The sequence below is a fragment of the Daphnia carinata genome, chromosome 4 (assembly GCF_022539665.2).
Source record: "Daphnia carinata strain CSIRO-1 chromosome 4, CSIRO_AGI_Dcar_HiC_V3, whole genome shotgun sequence".
Classification (NCBI taxonomy): domain Eukaryota; kingdom Metazoa; phylum Arthropoda; class Branchiopoda; order Diplostraca; family Daphniidae; genus Daphnia; species Daphnia carinata.
The window spans coordinates 5,406,565-5,428,640 of record NC_081334.1 but is presented as its reverse complement, the minus strand read 5'-3'; the positions used below and the strand labels follow the sequence as shown (position 1 = coordinate 5,428,640).

The 22,076-nt window shown below is 40.2% G+C and overlaps 1 protein-coding gene across 1 annotated transcript; it reads right to left on the bottom strand.

The window, feature by feature from the left end:
* Positions 1-5,366: 5,366 nt before the first annotated feature.
* LOC130687405 (uncharacterized) lies at positions 5,367-19,887 on the bottom strand. The gene is made up of 11 exons (XM_059494886.1): positions 19,802-19,887; positions 17,703-17,786; positions 17,218-17,441; positions 16,391-16,537; positions 13,949-14,140; positions 13,115-13,230; positions 12,126-12,346; positions 8,491-8,855; positions 7,668-7,868; positions 7,178-7,514; positions 5,367-5,647 (listed from the first exon to the last, which is right to left on the bottom strand). The coding sequence occupies exons 1-10, from the start codon at positions 19,872-19,874 to the stop codon at positions 7,221-7,223; spliced, it is 1,917 nt and encodes a 638-aa protein (XP_059350869.1). The 5' UTR covers positions 19,875-19,887; the 3' UTR covers positions 5,367-5,647; positions 7,178-7,220.
* Positions 19,888-22,076: the final 2,189 nt, after the last annotated feature.

Sequence of the window (22,076 nt, the reverse complement as noted above, 5' to 3'; positions counted from 1 at the left end):
GCGACAGAACGTCTGAAAACCTGTACAGCCTCATTGCTTTTACCCAACAAAGGGCAACAATCTCATGCGACAGATTGCTAAACTCAGAAACGCACTTGGTCGTAAATTTTAAAGCGACAATACTCAACAAAAGAAACCGGTAAGATCAATACTACAAATAATTTATGCCGGTCCAGTTTTGTCCAATAATGTTTGTATTATTCTTGCCTTATTCTCGCTTGTCAACTTTATTCAAACGTTAAACCAGCGCTTTCTATTTGTATGCAGATTGGGTACGCCGTGCATTCCGATGGGGTCAAATGTACCCCGACAAGAATTAAAGTGATTCTTCGTTCCTCAAGTACGATATATTTTTTTCCAATCTAGAATCAATTGTTGTACGCTGTACATTGTAGAACTACAGTTGACTGATTAAATGCATAATGAAAAATTTTACGAGGTTGATATACACACACTCTATAAATCTCTTCTGCTAGCAGAGCCGAAAAGTGTCGTTGGAAACAATAGGCTTGCTTAGCAAACGGATGGTTCTGTGCTACTCCGACTCTAACGATACACTCGAGTCAGGGGATGTGATTCATGAATCTATCACAACCCCAGCGAAACTGTAAAGTGTACGTAATTTTCTTTATCCGACGCTGCCGTGGCCTGATCGTTTACCAAGCGAAAACTACTGCATGCGGTTAACAAAGCGCTCGATGTTATGGATTTTTTTTTGTTAAAGAGAAAACAATTGACTTGGGCCAGTGCAACAAGAAAGTGAAGTGCTTGTTTCGGCATTTGAACCAATCTAAGGGAATTGGTGCGGAATTCAGATCAAATAAGAGGGCGAATTTGGTGGTGCAGCCCAATATGGAACCAGTTTTTAACGTTTACATTTTCACCTTGGGTTGAAATTCAAACGTCGAATGACGATGAAAAGCGTAACGAATTAAATTTAGCATATTTAAGGGTTGGCTCTCTTTTTCTATAAATGTCGTAGTGAAACTATTGGAACGTGTCCTTTTCCTGAATAATCAACAGTACTGGGAATTGCTTTTCCATATGGAGATTAGTCGTTTTTTGTTGTTGTATTTTTAGCATAATGAGAGTCCGACATCTGGCCCTATTCCACTTCATGGAAATTGAAGATGGTCCAGTTCCAAGTCTTTGACATTCGACAGATTTCCGGTTTTGCGATGCATATCTATAAAAAAAAATCCACTCCCCATATAACCTATTCATGAGATCAATAGAATTAGCTCAACATTGATACACGTTTTTTTTTTCCTTACCCTTTTTTTGAAACAAAAAAAAAAAAACACGAAGTTTTCCACTGAATTAATTGTGAAGAGATTCACGTCAGCTTTACCTACGTTCAAACATCATGACATTCAGGACAAAGTCCGCTCGCTTAAAAACGAAATCGCTCTTGAAACTATCTCACGCTATTGCGTCCACATGAACAAGAGGTCATTCTTAATTTTAAACACAAAAGCATGATTAGAAAGCTGCATCCTACGGTTTTTTTTATGGACAAATTTTCTATAGAAATATCAGCACAGATGCGTCTCTCTTCTAATGACAGATGAGCTAATTTTGAAAAGGGAAAAGAAAATAGCCAAAACTCGACCAGTTGAGTATTAACCGAATGAAGCCCCACGTGAATGTATGCTACTTTCTCTCGCCAAGATGGCCAATTGATCTCATACGCCAGATGAGCTCGTCAATGAAAACAGACAGGAAAATCTGTCAAATTCCATGCAGTATACTGTACATTGATGGTGAATGGTTTGTCTATCTCGTCGGGCGGCAAAATCTTTTGGCCGGACAAAAACATCCCTATACGTACGGCGTCGATTGTTCGACCATCTTCTCTGTGTGATTCTGACAATGTTATTGACATTGCCCTTGATTCTTTAGAAATTGCCCAGCTTCAACCCTCGAGCTTTTAGGATGAGGGAATTATTGCAATAAATTGATCACTCTTGACTGATTTTCCAGTTACGCGGACAAGATGCTGGGGCGAATGCGACGGGTCGTTATCTTTTGTGCGACTTTATAGTTTTAAAGCCCGACGGTACGTCCCTCAGCCCTCGGCAAAGTAAAATAAAAAAAAGAAAATTCCGCGGATGATGCAACAAAAGGAAGTCTCACCGTTCATAGAGAAGAAGAGCACAAACGAACGGACCTGGGGGTGAGCAGAGATAACGGACTACAACCGGGGTTGATCTCCCACACTCTACAGAGATATCTTTAACGAAAGCTTTTCGTTTTATTTTTTTTATTTTTATTTATTTATTTTTTTTTTCAAAACCGTAGAATAAAAGCAAACTGGAAAATTTCCCCTGCAAAGAGTCGGAGATGAGAAAGCGAGAGAGCTAATGGAAATCAAACCCAGTAAACGCCCCCTTTTTTTTTCATGTGACACTTTCAATGGAGCTCCTTGTTCTCCGGTTCTATATGTTGAATTATTTCCCACGTGTCCATGTAAAAGTATAAGATCCCCCTGGAAATGCACTGGGCATGCCCAACAGTGGGTCGCGCTGTTTTCAGAGCCAAATGTTGACTTACTTTTCAAGAAGAATACCCACACTCTCGTCGTTTATCTCATTACGACGTACTAACACTGCACTTTGGGACGAAACCCAGCAATTGAATTCAATAAACTCGCATTTTTTAAAATTTTTTTTTTTTTTTTTTATAATGATAGTCTTGATATCTGTGTACTGACAATGACTTCGTCTGACGCAAATTGAAAACGGGGGGAGGAAAAAAAAAATCTGTTCCCTTTTTCTTTGTGTTTCTCGAAATCAAAATAACCCTGAGAATGGGAATGCGAGTCAATCAAACTACTTGCTACAATGAAAAACAAGACACAGCGCCGGATAAACGAGTCAACCGGCGTTATTGTATGCACGTCTACTAGGTGAACGGTGAGAGACCACTGGGAGAGGATGAAACGAAATGAATTATTTTTTCTGTGAAGAAAAATATTAAAAAAAAAAAAAACGAAGCAAAGATGCAGGATGCAATCATTCACTTTGGACTGTTGCATCACGGGAAAAACTAGTTACGCTCTATGTTTTTTTTGTTTTTTTTTTTGATAGTCAACACGACAAAAACGAATAAAGTTTAGCTACCAAATTATTCAAGTTGTCAGTTGCGCAGTGAAAAGCTGACTTTCAAACGTTTTTGAAAGGAAAACACAAAAACATGAAATCGTGAGCTGCCGTCGCTAGTGGTCAGCGTTGTTTCACATGGGCTGCGTCGAAACAGTCACGTTGCACGCAACCGTTGCCAGATTCACGGCGTGGCTCGAGCGTGTAATAGAGATGTACATAAGTAGCTAGAAATGCAGCATAAAACTAGAAATGCCATCACGAAGGAACTACCGAAATAAAACCTTTGCATTCCGATGGAAACCCCACGTTGCGCAGAGGACACGCAAATAAGCGGACGACACCCTATAAATAATTAATATTAAAAACAGCCGTGACGGTTCGAAGAAAAGAACAAAAACAATCAAGTGATTCCATCCCAATTTGCGTACACATCCAATGAGGTGGCAATGAATAAAACAATTTGAAATAGACGTGACGTAAGGCGGCAAGAACTATGCGTATTCCGTAATGGTCTTCACACCTCATTTAACATCGAGAAAGTCATTGCTATCGCGAAAACGATGGAGCAACGTTACAATCGGCAAATAAGCTTAGGCACGGTGATACAACTGACCGTTTTATTTCGGGGGAATTGGCCGATCAATTTCATTTGACTGAGCGAAAGTGGCAGGGATGTATTGGCGTGCACAGCAATGTCATTCATCGAGATCTGACATTGTGTTACACACACACACAAAGCGGAACGCCGTATAGAATACCAATGACGTAAAATGTGTAAGCGCGGGATTGTCCGACATGAGACTGAGGACAATATTGACACAAGTTCTTGCCCCTATAATTCCGCCGCACCTCCGACCCAATTTCTATACTATAGCAATTTTACGGATGACTACCCTTTCTTGACAAAACGCCGTGCCTTCCAATCTGTGTTATGTTTTTTTTTTCTGTATTTTTTTTCTTTCCCCCTATGGTGTCGTTGGTCTTCGGCTTCAACGCCGCTCGTCTAAAGCGCCCAGCCTCCTCTTACTCGTCGGGTGTAACAAAAGAATTTCTGGATATTTATATCCTTGATGGTTCGCTGGTTGGCTCGTCGGAAGACGACACAAAACAACTAAAAGCAGATCTAAACTCTGAATAGATCGGAGCCCATACAGCATCGAATCGATCGTCTGTCGGTGAGTAGGTTTTTTACTTTTATTCTCTACATTTTCATAATGAAAAGCCTTTTAGCAACAACAACAAGAGTGCACGCACAAAGGGAGGAAAACTCGCGGCCATAGAGTCACACGGACGACTAGCTGAGAGTAGATGCAAGCCAAAGGACACGCCCTAGTCGTATTCTTCTGGGCCTACTGTCGTAACAATAATCGGATAGAAGCAATCGGCAGACATTTTTTTTTTCTCACGTGTCAATACATCGGCCGGATACGACCATCACCCGTGGCTCTAAACGTTTCATTTTTTTTGAACATTCGAGTCCCAGAGAGAAAAAAGCGAAGTAAAAAAAAAAAAAAAAAAAAAAAAAAGGTGACATTTACTGTACCCCCGCTGGGCGTTCATTATGACGCATTTTGCATATTTGACATGTTCAGATTGCTGGTTTAATTTGAATATAAAGCAAGGCTATAAATGTGATGAAAATGCAACCCGCAATCTTCAAAGCGCGGCAGGGGTAGGCATACGTGACGGCGTGCACAGTGCCGGCTCCATTTAATACTATAACGATGTAGACTACATATGTATAAAAGGATAAAGGGGGGTGGGGGGTGGGGGGGGGTGGAGAACGAAAATTGTTGCATGTGTTGCATTAAAGTTTGTATAAAGACCTGATTTTTGAGCGTCGAAATTTTTTTTTTCGCTTTTGTTTTTGTTTTTTTTTTTTGCACACCGTTAATCAGTTAAGAACATCTAAAAATTCGCCATTTCAAACTTGCCGTTTAACAGGAAAATCTATTTGCCTTCCCTCACACGGAAAAGCTATTAGCTCAATCGCGGAAATGGCAATTTAATTGCTGTTTGCCTTTGACAGTGAATGCTTGCCGGAACGACGTTTGCAATCTCTCAACGAGGGCACGCGCGTTGCCGGTAGTCCTTCTCCTATTACTCGATGCGTGTTACAAAACTTCCAATGACAGCTATTTATATACGCATACAACTAGTCGTAACAAAAAAAAGAAAAAGAAGGGCGCAGGAGAAAGACGAAAAATAAAAATAAACAAACAAACATCTTATAAAGGACAAAGAAAACTCGAAGGACAACCGGTTTTTTCTTCGGCCAGCAGCAACTGCTATAAAAGAAAAAGAAAAAGAAAAAAACTGATAGCGATGCGACTACTCAACAACAGATCACGGGCATCAACCATCGTCCGATTTCACATCGAATGGCGCAGAATGACTTTTCTACAACTCTTCAAAACTTGTATGCAAAATAGGATTTGGTGCGTCCTTATAATATATGCGTCTTGGAACACATGTCCGCGATGGCCGTCCTCTCGCCATTCTGGTTTCTCTTCCAGATCAGCCCCGTCGCGCTTCAATGGCCCCTAATTTACGAGGAGGAAAAAGAAGAGGGAAGAAGCCAAGAGTGAATGATATCGTTGTTATTCTACTGTCAGCGCTTCTCAAATAGGAGCTAACGGGTGCAGAAATGAGAGACGAATATTTTTTTTTTTGTGTGTGTGTGTGTGTGTGGCTCGATTGTGATGCAAGATGACAAGAACTTGTACAGTACGGCAAGGGCAAACAAACCAAACAAAAGACGACGAAATCAAAGAAGCAGACGTGCGCTCCTTAGCTCATCTTCCCGTCATTATAATACGGACGACAGTTATCTTTTTTTTTTTTTTTTTTTTCTTTTTAGTTCATTTTATTTTTTTTATTCCCTTCATTATTATTCAAAAATTTCTTCTCTCTTTTTTTTTCCCACGTATTTTTTTTTTTTTTTTTTTACTTATTTTCCCTTTCTACTGGACTCACCCCTCCCTCCAGAGTTGGGGGGGGGGGGGGTGAACGATGAGACGATGGTGAGGACATTGTCCGGCTATTTCGTCCGAAGCTTTGTACGTACTCGTTCGAGAGAAAAGCGTGTTTCGGTCGTGTCGTTTATAGCTCGACCAACTGTCACACGGCGCATGTAGAACGACAATAAAGCACATTACACGTCCATACAATAAGTCTTCGTGCCGGCCAAACCCTCCCCCCCCCCCTCCCAATGTAACGTGTCTTGCAAGAAGGAGGGGTGCTTTCCCGTATTATTCTCTCACTCTCAATTGTACTGTTTATACACAAGCATATGTATATACTGTACATCGATAGGTTGAATAAAAGAAAATATTGGGGAACCATGTATCTATTTGTCGCCATCGCATCTCGTATATAATATTCGCTTCTATTATTGAGCACAATGATAACAGCTACTTTTTTTTTTTCTTTCTTTCTTTCCTCCGCCAACGTCGGCTGTAGTTTAGATCGAATTACGTGTGCGCCACATTCGTATTGTCATTGTCAATCGGGCCGTCAATCGTTGACACCAGCCTGTGTTTGCTCTAGCGTGCGTTTTTTTCTCTCCGGACTTGGTGATTTTATTATTGGCTATGTTTACCGCTATGTCAAAGGGAAGGCGCATTGCGATATGACGTGAAACTCGTGATTGAATTGTCAACTACAATGAGGCCGGGAGGGGGGGGGGGGCAGGGGGGGAAGGGAGGGGAAAAAAAAATCCACCGCAGATTGTTTGTATAGGCTAGTTAGCAAATATTTGGGAATGCAAACGTTTGGCAGACTGTTCAATAATATCTGACCAAGCCTCCTCCACGCTCTACGTATGATGAGGGCTAATATTTAGATTCGGACCGTTGCCGCATTGTTGTCCGTGGAAGCGTGGCCGCAATTGGTGGACAACAGGGCTCGCTATTGACTGTTACACATTCAAACACGCTCCACATCTTTCCGTTTAAAAAAAAAGGTTTCTTTTGTATCATGTTGGCTGTTCTACTCTGAGACGATTTTTGTTTTCCCTACTTGATATTTCTATTGACCTTAGGCTTATGTCGAGTGAAAAACAATTTTCTTACCTCCGCCAAAAGTTTGATGTCGATGTCGACGTAAACGTATAGTTTAATCGTTTTTTCTGGGTCGCTGGTTCTGTTTTTTTGTCTTGGCCTCGACGATGATGCGCGTCTGCCGTTTGAGGAAGCCTCGAGTCGGTACTTGGTCCTCGTCTGAACCCGATTCGTTGCCAACCCTCAATTTGGGGTTGCTTACCCGTCCGGCACGGTCCGTTGCAACGGTCGTGGCGGCTGCTCCAGCCGCCGCCGCCGCCGCCGCCGCCGCTGTTCCAGACGCATCGTTCGGCTGCGTTGACTTTGGCTCGGCTGGCCGTGGACTTGACGGCAATGACAGATGGCCCATCTAAAAAAAAAAAAAAAAAATACAAAATTCAAAGGCCGTGTACACATTGTGATCTCAATCCAGTTGATTGTTTACTTAAGCAGAATAGACTTTTAAATTTATTGTCTTGCGTAGAGGGTGGTCTTTTTGTGTGTGTGTGTGTGTTTACTTTACCTGTGAATAGAGAAGGTCCGGGTTGTTGTTTGGATTAGTATTGACCGTTGACGGTTCTGCCTTGATGGCGTCGAGACTCTTGACCAGCTCCATCAACGACGACAGCTTACTCTCCAGTAGATTGAGAACGTTCAGATGATCGGTCATCGAGGCGGACTGAGTCGGATAATTCGTTTCCTCGACGGGTGGGCCGAAGGGAATCTATTTGAAAACCATGGCGTACAATCAATTTCACCTTCTCTTTCATTTTACACAATAAATAAGAAATGGTTCTTTGCGTTTTCGGTGTCGAAAGTCATCGTGAGGATGAGTCAAACGAAAAGCGTTCCCCCCCCCCCTTCAACGATCAATAGAAAAGGAAAAGTGAATGCACATTTGTTTTTTTTTGTGTGTGTGTGTGTACGCGAGGAGCTCGATAAGAAAAGAAAAGAAAAAAAAACTCTTTTCAAATGAAACATTGTCTGGAATAATAACATTTCCATATAAAGCAGCCGCACCCATCTCAAGAGGATGGCGCGTCTCTCTGCTAGAGAAGATTAAATGAATATTTCCCCTTTCGCTCATCCGTTATCACGAAGACCCGTAGCGAATTATTACGGGCCTCCTTCAAATGAAAGCAAAAAAAAAAAAAAAATAAAAAAAAAATAAAAGGGGGGAACGCAAAGAGTCATCAATCGTTGCATAACTCGAGCGATTTCATTCATGCGGGTTCTCAAAATCTTTAACAGTTTCTTTTCTATAGTGACACACACGTAGAAGCGAAACGGATGGGATAAAAAAAAAATAATAATAATAATAATAATAAAAAATGATTCATATTCACTTGAGAGCAAATGTTGATGATGGCCGACGCGACGGATCCCAGCGCTTCGTTGCAGTCGATCTGCTGTTCGTCCTCGTGAGCCATTTGGTATTCACCGTTCATGCTGGCCGCCTTGTAGCGTGGAGTGGCTAACGAACCGTCATCGGCAAACAGTTCTTCAAGGAATCGGGGCGTCGGCCGGGTGCTGGTACTGCTCGACATCGCCTGCGCCTCGATTAATTGATTCAAACGAGACAATAGCGTCTCCTTCAGCTGTGCCAAGTATTGGACCCGCTCTTGGAGGACGTGAAACTGTTGCCTCAGCTCGTCGCACTTCTCCTTCTGCGATTCGACGATGCGGATTGTCGAACGGACGTCCGCCGCACCTTTTTTTTTTTTTTTCCATTTCAAATCAGAATGGGAAAGAAAAAAAAAAAAAAAAATCATTTCGTATTCATGACACACGATACGGCCAATGTTAACGTTTGCTCACAATGATACCTCCTCAGTCTGGCTTTCACCTCTTTTTCTCTGCAACTCCCCATATATCGCTTTCAAAATAGAACAACCCTTCCCGTCTCCTTAAAGCACATTGAGAAAAAGGGGAGGTAAGTATCGCCTTGCTCTCGCTCTCGTTAATAACAGTTACGATCGCGTAAGGGGAAATGCGCGTATAATGGCAGACGGTCGACTGCCGCTTGATGGTATCATCTTTCGAAATTCTTTATGTACGACGAAACGACGGTGAGGGGCTTAACACAATTTTTCATCGGGCCAAGCGATTTTCTGCTTTTCAAACTAACAATTTTTAGCGTCCCCCCATTTTTTTTTTTTTAAACCTAAATATCGCGGCTCAAAAAAAAAAAGGATGAAAAATCTACCCTTTCTCTGAATTTTCTTTCAGTAGCGGACGACGCGGAATTAAATAAAAAAAAAAAAAAAAAGACGCGAGTGTAGAACTTACAAAAGGTAGATAGGCCCCATATATTCGGTACGATCGAGGCAATCTAAGCCAATAATAAAATAAAAAAAAGAGGGCAAAAAAGAAAAGAAGAGGGAAGAAAAAAAAAAAAAAAAAAAATACGCGGATTACTCGAATTAACATAACCCATTTGTGCTTGAACAGGGTTATTCTACGCATTTCTATAGTAGTTCACTAAAAAGCGACATTGTGTAGTTTCATCTAGAGCCCATCAGCTCAATTTCACGTCTTTATGGCACACAGTGTAGGCACCTCAGACAAAAACGGTAACCAATCCAACGACGACGAAAAAAAAAAAAAAAAAAAAATGAATGTTGATCTTTATCGCCAGCTATTTATAGGACGAAATCGTAGCGCATATCGATGCGGGAAAATCTGTTTATCCTTTTTTATTGTATCGGAATAAAGAGTTTCAAATTTCTGAGAGCCGCTACCTAATTGCATCAGTCTGTGACCGGATAAAATTCACCCAATTTTATTTTATTATTATTTTTTTTTTTGCCCCTTCCTTTCGGTTCAGATTCTCACATCTCGATGTTAAAAGTAAAAATTTAGCCCGTATTAGGATTTGCAACGATCGAGAAAAAAAAAAAAAAAAAAAAGGTGGTACCGCATTGATGAGAATAACGATCTCGTGTTACGGCGGCGCATAGTTTCAACCCAAATGGAGGCCGGTGTTTCCCTCCCTTGAAATCAAAAGCTCATTTTACAGCTAATGCTTCAAAAATAAAAACGTATGAATAAAAAAACTAAATGCACGTATAGAAACGCCGTTAAACAATAAGAAAAGAATCAGTCAAGAGATGATTCATAACGGAAATTATGGCGCGCTTCGAAGATTGTTTTCAATCAATGTACGCGCCTCTCTGTGATAATAACAGCGAAAACGTTGATTGGCCCTCAAAAAGGATTTCGAAAAATAAAAATAATCTTTTGTCGGTTGCCTTTGAATAGATGCGAACACTTGGCTAATGATCAAAGGAGAAACGATAACCCGTCGAACAGGAAACGAATTGTCTGTCCGCTGTCCGACACGTCGGGGGAGGGGGGGAGGAGTGTGAACACAAAAAGCACGCGCATAATTTTTTGACGCAGCGAACGAATCAGGAAAAAAATAAAAATAAAAATGAAATTTTTTTCTCTTTCAAATAAAAAATGAAAAGAGAAAGAGGTGATGAACTGACGTGATGAATTGGACGCTCGTGACACGGGCCTAATGGGTAACCATCAGGACATCCAACAATCATGTGGATGATTATGAAAGAGCATCAGCTGTGTGGGGGGGGGGGGATGTTTGAATGAAAGCCACTTGAAAATGAAGCCAACTGCGTTGTTGGTGGCCTTTCATTTTGAACAGTTTGTGATCCGGTTGGTAATCGCTGACAAGCGTCACCACGGGCAGTCGACATACAGGAGCAACGGTCATCATCGCCAGAGCGTCCGATCTAATTAGCAAGTCTAATCCCGAACAGAGCTTTACAAGTTTCAAACACCGCCCTACATGTGCGATACGTCCAATGCTAATCTAGTGCTAAGAGCGCGCACACACACACACACACACACACACACAAATAAAATAACCTCTTTCTCTTTGTGGAGAGCGAGAGAAAAGGAGAGAGAGAGAGAGAGAGAGAGAGAAAAAATGAAGTGGCTTTTCTCTGTGGGCGTCCTGAACTCCCCTGACTGGATGGTGATAAATGGCCACATTATGCAACACGCAAATATATCTCGATATGTCGGCTACTACTTTACGGAATATTAAATATGTAGCACACACACACACACACTCACACACAATACTCAATCGACACACTGCAAATGGCAACAAGAAAGGGGAAGCAACAAGAACAAACAAAACAAAACAAAAAAAAAAAAAATGGAACCCAAAAGCCGCCAACTAGACGAGCAACAAAGTAGCAGCAGCTGGTTTCGTCTTTTTCTCACATGTAAACGCAGAGCTCTCTCTCTCTCTCAGTCGTATGCATAATAGCCTCTATAGATGTTTGACGATAACCATCCAGAGCGGATCACGCTAATCGCCGTTGAATGGATCTGTTCTCCCCCCCCCCTTTTTCTTTTGAAAATAGTTACTACATCGCTCTGCGTTTTCTCTTCTTTGCCCATAGCAACTCGTTCACTTTAACGTCCCGCATTTTTTTTTTTTTTTTTTTTTTTTGAAATGGCGATCTGGTGCGCTTTTGAACCGAGTGGCTACGCCGTATAAGGAATAATAAGCAACAGAAATGAAAAAGAAAAAAAAAAAAAGAAAAAGAGTTGGCTTGAGGAAATGAAAACAAGTCGATCACACACCAAAGCAAAGTAAAGAAAGAAAAGACAACATAGAATTTGTTTAAAAAGATTGAAAATGGAGGGTTGGGCTCGACGCGTATATATGTATGTATGAAGAGGAGGGAGTTTTTTTTTTTTTTTTTTTTTTTTTCCTATTCTGGGTGGAAGGGATTGAATAATATCTCAATAAATTATTATGACGCCGTGCCATTCATTTGAATATGAATTATGATTGCAAGTGCATAATGGATGCAGCGTAGCGCAAAATATATCAACGACGCGATTGAAGAGAGAGGAGAGCACCAGTGAATATCGTATCGCTATTATAATAGCATAGAAATCAAACTGTAAAAAAAAAAAAGAAAAAAAAAAAAAAAATGTATACCAGTAACGGATCTCAAGTGATCGATGGCCTTTTTGGTCTCGTGAAGGGCCTGTCTCGCTTCCTGATCTGCAAGCGAAATTTCTCCAGAAGCCGCGCCAGCGGCCGAAGTGGCCGCCGACCCTGTGGGTAGCGTGACGCGGCCCGTCATTTGTGTCGTCGGGTTGCGGACATGCCGGTTGGACGCGTTGGACGCCGTCGATTTCATTTCGTCAATGCGACGCCTGCGGAAAAAGAAAAAAGAAAGTCATTTACGCTGCTGTCCTACATATGCAAATGTCTCCCACTTTATTAATTCATTTCTTTTTCTAATGAGAAAATTGGAATTCACTTCATGGAAATATTATTATTATTATTTTTTTTTTTTTTTGAGGGGAGGGCGGGGAGGGTTTGATAAAGAAAATGTTTTTCTCCTCCTTTTTAAATTTGTGTTTAGATTTCTCTAAAATTGAGAAGATTGCCGACTGGCACGAGAACGTTGACGGATTAGGAAGAACACAAATAAACAAACAAATACAATACACAAAAAAAAGAAAAAAAAAAAATCGAAAGCGCACCGATTAAAATAATCTGACCGCTTGTACCAACAGCAACAGAAAAAGAAGAGAGAGAAAACAGGGAAGCTTGGACTGAGTCACGTCTTTCACGTTTTATCCTTTAAATAAAAAAAAAAAAAAAAAAAAAAAAAAAAAAATTTTTTTTTTCAAAACTGAGAAAACCGACGTCATCAAAACGGCGATGTACTCAAAAACACCGGCCGGTTCAATGAGATGGATGACTGGGCGAGTCCGTGTTTAATTGGATAATAGACGAATAAAAAAAAGGAAAAAGCAACAAAGCAAACACAATAGCGCAATACACAGAAACATCCTATAAAGAGAATGCCTTTTCTTTCTTTTTTTCTATTTTTAAATAAATAAATAAAATAAAATAAAATAAAATAAAATAAAATAAAATAAATAAAACTAAAAGGAAATGAGAAGTGTGTGTACTTGTAGTCGCTGAGAAGGCGGTCGGTTTCTCTCGTGGAGGCCACCAGAGTCTCCTCGTGATGCTGCAGTTCCGTCTTGGCCACATCTCTGGCTCGTTTGGCCGCTTCTCTCACATCCTATACACCCAACGCAGCGACACAAGGCAAATCTGTTATTTTATTTTATAATTTCTGTTCTTTTCTTTCTTTTTTTTTTTTTTTTTTTTTTGAAGCCGAAAGAAAATCACCATAAACAAATAGAGACAACAACAGCAACAGCAACAACAACAACTACGAAATGAAAGAAAAGATTGAAAGGAAAGAAAGTTGGCATTCACGCCAAGACCCTGAATAAATTTCATTTCGTTCGTGTTTTTTTTTTTCTCTCTCTCTTCCTCTCTTCTCACCGTCCATTTATCTCCAAACAAAAAAAAAAAAAGAAACACAATGCGCATCCCGCTAGATTTCAACAAAACATAAATAGGTAAAGTACACATCAAGGCGCGTCTCGATTACATTCGATTCGTTCAGTGCGCGTAGACGTAGACGTAACGGACGCACCGTCAGCCAAAGGAAAAGAACACCCGATCGTTTATGTATTCACTCCCTGCCATTCATCGATTTAGCAGAACAATGGAGCAACACCATCGACCAGGTGTCGGATAAAAAAAAAAGAAGAAAAAATTCAAAATATTCTTTTTCGATAGTGAAACGAACGCGACGTCTCGTGAAACGGAAATGGGCGGATAGGGTTCAAAACCGCTAGAGGCCCGCATACCAGCGGACAGATAAATATACGTTTAAAGTGTTGATGATGATGGGGTTTTTAAAAACGAAAGGAAAAAAAAAAACTAACCTTGAGCTTAGCGGCTTCTACTTTAGAATCGGCCGTACTTTTTTCCAGCTCGGTGAGTTGACTTTCGTAACCGATCCTTTCGCCGCTGATCACGTCCAGAATTGTCTTGTACTGGCGCTGTATGTGGTAAGCTTCGGCCATCTTCTGTCGGATGCTTTGAATCTCCGTCAGTGTTGCTTCCTCATCAATCACCTGCGATTAAAAATGAGAAGAAAAAATATATATATATATATATAAATACCATTGAACGTCGTGGCATTCTCTTTCTCTCTCATTAAATCCTTCATTTTTTTTTTTCATTTTTTTATTTAGAGAGAGAGATTTTCTTATTCACGTGTAGTAAGTAAGAGAAGCCAAATAGTTAAGGGCGGAATGAGGACAGAGGTACGCGCACGAGTCGCGTGTTATTTAGGAAAGAAAAAAAAAAAAAGCACATGAATGTTTTGAAAATAAAAGGAGTTTAACGAACATGTCACGTGTATACAACAGCTGTTGATACTTTATGTAGCTAATAAACTTGAATCAACTGACAGTATTATTCATGAAAACATTTTTATCGTTTCTTTTCTTTTTTTTTCCCTACCTTTTGGTTTCGAAATAAAAATGCAAAACTGAAAAATTATTACGAGATCACATCTTGTATATAAAACATGTATCCCAAAATGTCTCTATTCAAAGGCGTACCTAATAATTCTAATTCACCAACTTGTCCTCTGTGAAATAAAAAAAATATATATATATGGGGGAAGGGGGGGGGAGGGTTTGTATAGCCGTAATGAACGCCATTTGGGGGGGGGGGTCGACATTTACACACAGAATTTAACAGACGCATTTGCGTAAAAATTCGACAACATTTGAAGCAACTTGTAACGCAACACGAGCCTTAAAAAACCCCGTGCACGGGCTCGATGGGAGGGTGAACAAAAAGAGGCAGGTGCTGATCATCGATGTAGAGAGATTGTGTGGCCATCGACTAGATACATTCGTACACGACTTTCACGCTTGTGAAATTTCGAAAAAATGCGTCTGCGTTTCATAGATTTTGAATACATGACCAAGCGGCGGTGTGTCCCCCAATTGCTGTTGTACATTTGTCCGACTGGGTAGTTGTACATAAAACCTGTATTATGTAATCCCCCTCCCTTTTTGGCCCCTCGTCCCTGAAATACAGAAAAAGGCTGTACCTCTAAAGCCCTGGAATTGAAGCTAAATACGAGTCGATTTGTTTAAACATAAGAGAGACCGCCGCTAGGTCATTTTTAACGTGGAGTAGGGGGGTGGATTTTGCGGCGGATGGAGGCAGGGGGGGGGGTACGAAAGAAGAGATTTTGATATCGTCGTGAAACGAACCACACACGTGAAACCAACAAAGAAAATCCGACTATGCCCCCCCCCCCCACACTTCCACCCACTCTTTTTTCGCTTGTTTAATGGCGTTTGCAGTACGAAAAAGGATCTAATTTCACCTCGTCCAACTGGCTGCGAGCAAAAACCTTCAGCCTGCAATGTTAGTTTAGGCGTTATTGTTATAGTTTTTTCCCCCTAAAAGGCCTATCGTTAGACGCAAAGGTCTTCGGGTTCGAAAGAGAGCAGTCATCCGTCACATCATCTGCGCCCTAACTCTTCCGCAATACGGACAGCACAAAAGCTCCTGTGAATGTTTTCTTTTTTTTTTTTTTTTTTTTTTTTTCGTGAAGCTGCGATCCGCCAAAAGAGAACATCATTGACGTAACTTTGTTTGTGTTTGTACACGCCAAAAAGAGAAAGAATAATAATCGACCAGTTTTTGATCTGATTTACTCCTCCACTCTCTCCCCCCCAACCCCCCTTCACTGGCATTATTATGTTCCAACCGCACGGACTAGTGCAGAGCATTGTTTACCCTATAATATCCGTTGCCTCGATTTCCAGTGCGCGCGTAGAAAATTCTCGTTACAGATCATAAAAATGATAATAGTAATAATAATAATAAAAAAAAAAGGTACATAAAATCAGAATCGAATGCCTGGGCTTTTTCATTCAATCACATTGAATAAAGAGATTTAGTTTTATAGACGAAACTCGTGCCAATGAAGTCATAACGTTAGAAAAAAAAAAAAAGAAAAAAAAACGCAAGGAGAGTAGACAAACTGGCGCCGTGTCGAAATTAGTGATTGAGCAATCAACACGGAACTGACCGTGGAACTGAATGCTAACACGTGCGCAGTGCGTAACTCGCCACGCGGGGGCCCAGTCTGAAAAATGATATCGACATGGCACGATAGAAAACGTAATGGATATGCGTGCAGAATGAGAGAAGAGAAGCCAAAAACGCGCGTACAAATAAGGAAATACGGGAAATAGATGAAAAGCTTTCTTTGGTATACAGCTACTTATATATATATAAATAGATAGGCTTTTTTTTTTTTTCTAAATAAGAGAATGCCAAGTGAAGATACGGACCTTGGTCATGGGAAATGACGTGGCTGATGATTTGACCGGCGATAATGACGATGCAGTAGACGATAACACGCGCGTCGGGCTCTCCGCTCGACTCGGTTCCGAATCCAGGGCCAGCTGTTCATCGATCTCGTTGATCCTCTGGTAAATCTATCGGGTAAAGGTCGGCGGCATCACCGGAGGCAGTAGAAAAAGAAAAAAAAAAAAGAAAAAAAAGTAGTTAAAATATATACTGTATATATATATATATATATCTCGAATGTACACACGACACGCCAAGGTCGCGGTTTCTCGTTACAAACTGTTCGCGAGTAACCAACTCGAGTACAGAAAAAAAAAAAAAAATAAATAAATAAAAATAAAAGAAGATCGTACGACGCACAAAGGAGAAACAAGTCGACACAGCTAATCGGCCGTGTTTCTCTTTGAGCTCACGATGCAGTGAAAAACATAGCCTATTAGCATAATCATGGGCGGTTGGTTCTTTTGCCTTTTTGAATACTTAATACAACCGCGCGCGCGCAAGAAAAAGAAAAAGAAAAAAAGAGCAGAGAGTTGGTACGGACTGAGGAAAAACATTTTTCGTTTTGGCTAAAAAAAAAACAAAAAAAAAAAAAAAAACGTACACGTAATAAAGACCTCTTGCTCTTTCTCCGCAAAAATGCTCTAACCTTGTGTTTGGTTAAAAACCACGCGTTCGTTAAAAAAAAAAAGAAAAAAAGAAAGAGCCACGCAAATGAGCAGCGGAAACGGCCGTTACGATGCCGACAGTCTAATTTTCGAGCGGTCTATAAGTAGGTGAGTTGATGTTCTTCGTTTCGAAAACTCACCACTTGTATTTCATGTTTAGTTAGGTCGGCTTGTTTGACTATGTCGGCAATGCGCCAGTCGAGGTCGGTGAGAATCTCCTCCGACGATTTGGTCAGCTTGTATTTGCTGTAGTCGATGTTGTTCTCTTTCAGCAACTGAAGGATGCCCATTTGGCTCGATTGCGTCGGATGATTTTGCCGGGTGTTCCTCACCGTGTCGCTCAGCTCCGATTTGATGTCGCCCACTATATAAAACAGACGTTTTTATTGGCGTTACATTTTAGAAAAGAAAAAGAAATTGAAATTTTTCGATTTAACAAAATGTCAAACGTAGACAAGTGACAAATGCGCTAATCGATTTCAACCAATGGGTGTCTACCCTCGAAAAGCGACGATGCGTGTCGTTTCGTTTTTAAACAAATGAAAACGTGTTCGAATCGAAAAATTCGAATTTTTTTTTTTTTTTTTTTTTTTTTTTTTTTTTTTTTAAGAATTGAAGCCGTTACCATCTTGTTTCAGTCGATTGAGCTGCTGTTGGTTCCTTTTGATCGTCTCGCTGCCTTCGTCCTCGCACGCCTTGCGCTCCGCCTCTATTGAATTCATCCGAACCGTCGCACGTCGCCCCCCCCCCAAAAAAATAAAAAAAAAATGTTTATCAATTTAATTTTTTTTAGTCGATAAGAAAGAAAGAAAGAAAGAAAAAAAAACGGCTGTGTTCGATGAATAAAAAATAAATAAAAAATAAGTAACAAGACGAACAAATTGGATACAGACGATAGTGGGCGTTATGTTTTTGTGTGTAGTTTTTTTTTTAGAAGAGGGTGGTAGTGTAGGGGGGTGGGGTGGGTTTGCTATCGTAGAAAGCAACAACAGCGAAAAAAATGGTTAACTTCTTTCACACTTGTTATCATTCATGTCGATTCATTGCTCGCCCCCGTTCCATGTTTTTTTCTCGTTTTTCGGTTTCGATTTTTGAATATACATTTCCAATTTTTTTTCCCCCTGACTTAATTTCACACAATGCGTGAATAACTCGTACGTTACATATCCATAATCCAGCACATTTTGCGCCTTCAAGGTTCTAATTGAAAATGCGCATAGTGATATCGGGTGTTTTAAATAAACGAAGGTATAGCGAACCTCCTCCACCGAGAAGGAAGTGCATACGCATTGCGCGTCAAAAATAAAAATAAAATAGGTTGAAAACATTAACATAAATCGCAAATTCTTTCGAAAGCTGTGTACGACCCAATAAAGAACAGAAGGCAGGAAATGCTGCGCACACGGAGGCCATTTTTGTTTTTTAGGTAGACTAATGACGATGAATCAAAATAAATCCATCAATAAATCAGACAAGAATCGCCATAAATAGAATTTAAAAAAAAAATTAAAAAAATAGAAAGAGATAACAGGAAAGGAGGGAAAATAAAATCACATAAGGTGTCGCTTGTATGCCAACAAATTGGCCAGCCATCAAAAGGCAATGTTCATAATGGAGGCTCTCGAATAGAAAAAGGAAATGAATACTCCACATCATGTAGTTTCCTTTTCTTTTCTTTTTTTTTTTTTTTTTTGAATTATACGACGCTATACAATGTACGATGTAGGGAAACGCAAAACACAAAAGTTGGTTGCTGTTGTGAAGTGTGCGGATGGCCAGCGCGTACGCAAACACGTTGGACAACGACCCCGAAAACAAAACAAAACAAAACCAAAAAATAAAAAGAGATGCGCACATCCGGGGATGCTGTTTCCGCACACAGGAGGGCAAAACCCAGCAAAAGCGACAGCGATGAGTAAGGACAAATACAAATCCAAAAATACATGTCCAAAAAAAAAAAAAAAAAGTAATGGACCGAAATGAATAAGCGGCGTAGGCGGCAATTGCCGATCAAAAATAGACAAATGTATATATATATATACGAAATCAAATAAATAAAAATACAATACATAACATCTATAGAATTGTTTGGGGTGAAAATTTGTCCTGTGTGCGTCGTGTTCCGTAATTGTGCGTTCTATACATGAACCATTTTTCGTTCGGTGGACAGAACAAGCGGGGGGAGGAGAATAGTACGGACGCAGCCTTTTGTTCGAAAGAAAAGAGAGACAGAAACCCATTTTTGAGTACGTGTAGGGGGGGGGGGGGGGGGGGCAGATGGGTCAACTGCTGATGGTAAGACAATTTGACACTGTTGCTCTCTCTCTCTCCGTTGTTAAGTATACGCATAGGAAACAAAAAAAAAAAAAAAAAAAAGAAATGTCCAGCTGCCAGCACCTGCCCGGCTTTCATCCTCGTTCCCCCCCCCCCCCCCCTTCATTCCTGCCGGCACGTACGACAACATCTCCCTTTAATGCACGCACTTCTTTCTGTTTTTTTTTTCGTGAACTATAGAATTTGTTTTATTTTCTAGCATATCTTGATGATTAATCCATCAGGATATACCAGAAATGCCAAATGTATTGATGACCATCTATTTATGCGCCCCCCCCCCCCCCCCGCTGTTTGTGACGTCGCTAAGGCATCGGCCCCGTTATCGGGAATTGGGGAAATAGATTTTTTTTGAACGATAATGATGACAAATTTTTGCTTGGTATACTTTACCGACCAGATGCAGTTGGCGTTTGAGTTCGTTCACTTGACGGAGCAGATCCGTGTAGTGTCCAGCTTTCAACATGGCTTTCACTCGTTTGATTCAACGGCCGTCTCCGTCGTTATTGACTAACACGTTACCATGACAACCGTCGCTTAGGTGGTTGTTTTTTTTTGTTTTTTTTTTAAACACTGAATTCTTATTGCGATTTGAATTGCCCAGTCTTTGTCTTCGTTTCCCCCCCATTTCTACGTTGAGTTTAAGACGAATGCTATTACGTAAGGCGACAGCCGTGTAATAGATTGGGTCAGTCATGGTCAAAACATTTTCTTCTTAGAAAAAAAAAAAAAACGACCACCGTTCAAAATTGTGTGAATAGGAGGGGTCAGAATCGAGGGCTGCAAAAGGAAAAAAAAAAAAAAAAGACGTTGGGTTTTCGTGGCCGTAAAGAGAAAGTGATGAAATAGCAAAAATAGAAAAATGACGTATTGAATACTCTGTGTATATATATATCGGGTACATTTTGATCGGATGGATTCTTTAAAAAAGATGGGCGTGTCGGATCCATGTTGTTTTCTGTTGTCTACTTTTTTTTTATTTTATTTTCCTATCATTTTTTTTTTTTTTTTTTTTATTCTTTCCTTTTGAAAATGCGAGTCTCAAATTTTGAGGAGATTTTTGAAAAATGAACATTCACACACGGATAGAAAAGAGATAAACGGACGCGTAGGAGGTGTGTCGGGTGGGCTGTTTCACGTGTGGCGGAGTGGGGGAGGGTGGGGTATATATATAGGCGAATCAAAATGATGAGAAAACAGCGTAAAAATATGAATACATTCGATCTATCTCAGGGTGTTTGTTGTCCTTTTTGTCAGTTCGAAACGATTTCCTGTTTCTACAAATAATTCATAATAATAATAATAATAAAAAAGATATCGAGTATAGGTGTGTGTATTAGATACACACACACACACACACCCGGGTTCAAAAGAAGATTTCAAAAAAAAAAGAGAAAGAGGAAGTCGGTAGCCCCTGATAATCGAGCGCACCGGTTGCTGTTTTTGGGGGTGTCGAAAATCTTGGGGAATTGCCGTGTGAGTTTCGCGGCCGCTCCTCTGTCGGACGTTGAAAAGTTCAATGGGCATTTCAAGGGAGAAGAATCGGAGAAAACCTTAGTTTGAAAAACAGACAAACAATTGGGGCGCGGCCGGGCGGATATGGCAAGCGATCGGTGATCATCTTCTAGCCAAAGAAGAAGAAGAAGAAGAAGAAGAAAGAAGGATATCGACGCGTATCGGAAGTTGGGAGGGCGATGCGTTTGAGAGGTTTCCTTTCATAATGACGAGCGAAAGTGATGAGAAAATCAAAAAGCACGTGTGAACTCATCTGCGGATGAAAAGCAAAACTCAACCATTGAAAACGATAACAAGATTTTTTTATTATTTCGTCGAAAGAAGGAAGGAAACGGCGCAAACAAAGGGAAATCGAGAAGACTTCCCCCTTGAAAAAAATAAAATAAAATATGGACAATCGAGCCGATGTGAAACTAGACTACCAACATTTCCTACATTTTTTGAGGAATTTTCTTCGTGTCCGCTAATTTTTAATTTTTTTTTTTTCCTTTCTTTTCTTTAATTTATTTTATTTTTTTTTTCGTTTTTCTCAATAATTTTGCTGTTATCTATTTTTCTGTCGGCCCTGCATGGGGTCTGTCTTAAATATCCTTTTAAGTTTTTTGGTTTTTTTTTTTTCTTTCCCAACTCGGCTTCCGTCTGCATCCGCCCTTTTCTGTCTTCGTAAAAAATATTTTAAAAAATGTTCGGCAACGGCTGCGCGTGATGGTGATAACGATTTAGAAACTGCCTTGAAAAATAACGATGCGATAATAATAAAAAAAAAAAAAATCGTATCTGATGGGAACAAGTTGTAGACATGTGAATCAACGGTTCGTCGAATGGCGTCTAGTTCATCGGCTCGATCAAAAAAAAATTTTAAAAAAATAACAATAATAAATGTTTTTCAACGCGCCAATTTCCATATTTCGAACGGGGACGAATAAAAATTTTATTCTTTTTTTTTGGATTGCGCATAGACTTTTGCATTGTGTGAAAAATCAAAATGAAATGATCAAAGAACTTTACAGTCTCGTATCTTCCCTACATCGTGAATAATTGCTGGTGCAACCGGTTTTTATCGAGATTGATGAATTCAAACATTTATCACACATTTTTTTTCCTGACAAATTTTAAAATAAAAAAAAATACGATGGGGACCTCTCATTTCTAT

Excerpts from the sequence above, each read along its gene's own strand:
- LOC130687405 (XM_059494886.1), bottom strand. The coding sequence starts at position 19,874 with ATGTTGAAAGCTGGACACTACACGGATCTGCTCCGTCAAGTGAACGAA. Across the intron at positions 17,787-19,801 it reads ACGCCAACTGCATCTGGTCG|AGGCGGAGCGCAAGGCGTGC; the intron begins GTAAAGTATACC and ends TGAATTCAATAG. Across the intron at positions 7,515-7,667 it reads CGGACCTTCTCTATTCACAG|ATGGGCCATCTGTCATTGCC; the intron begins GTAAAGTAAACA and ends TTTTTTTTTTAG.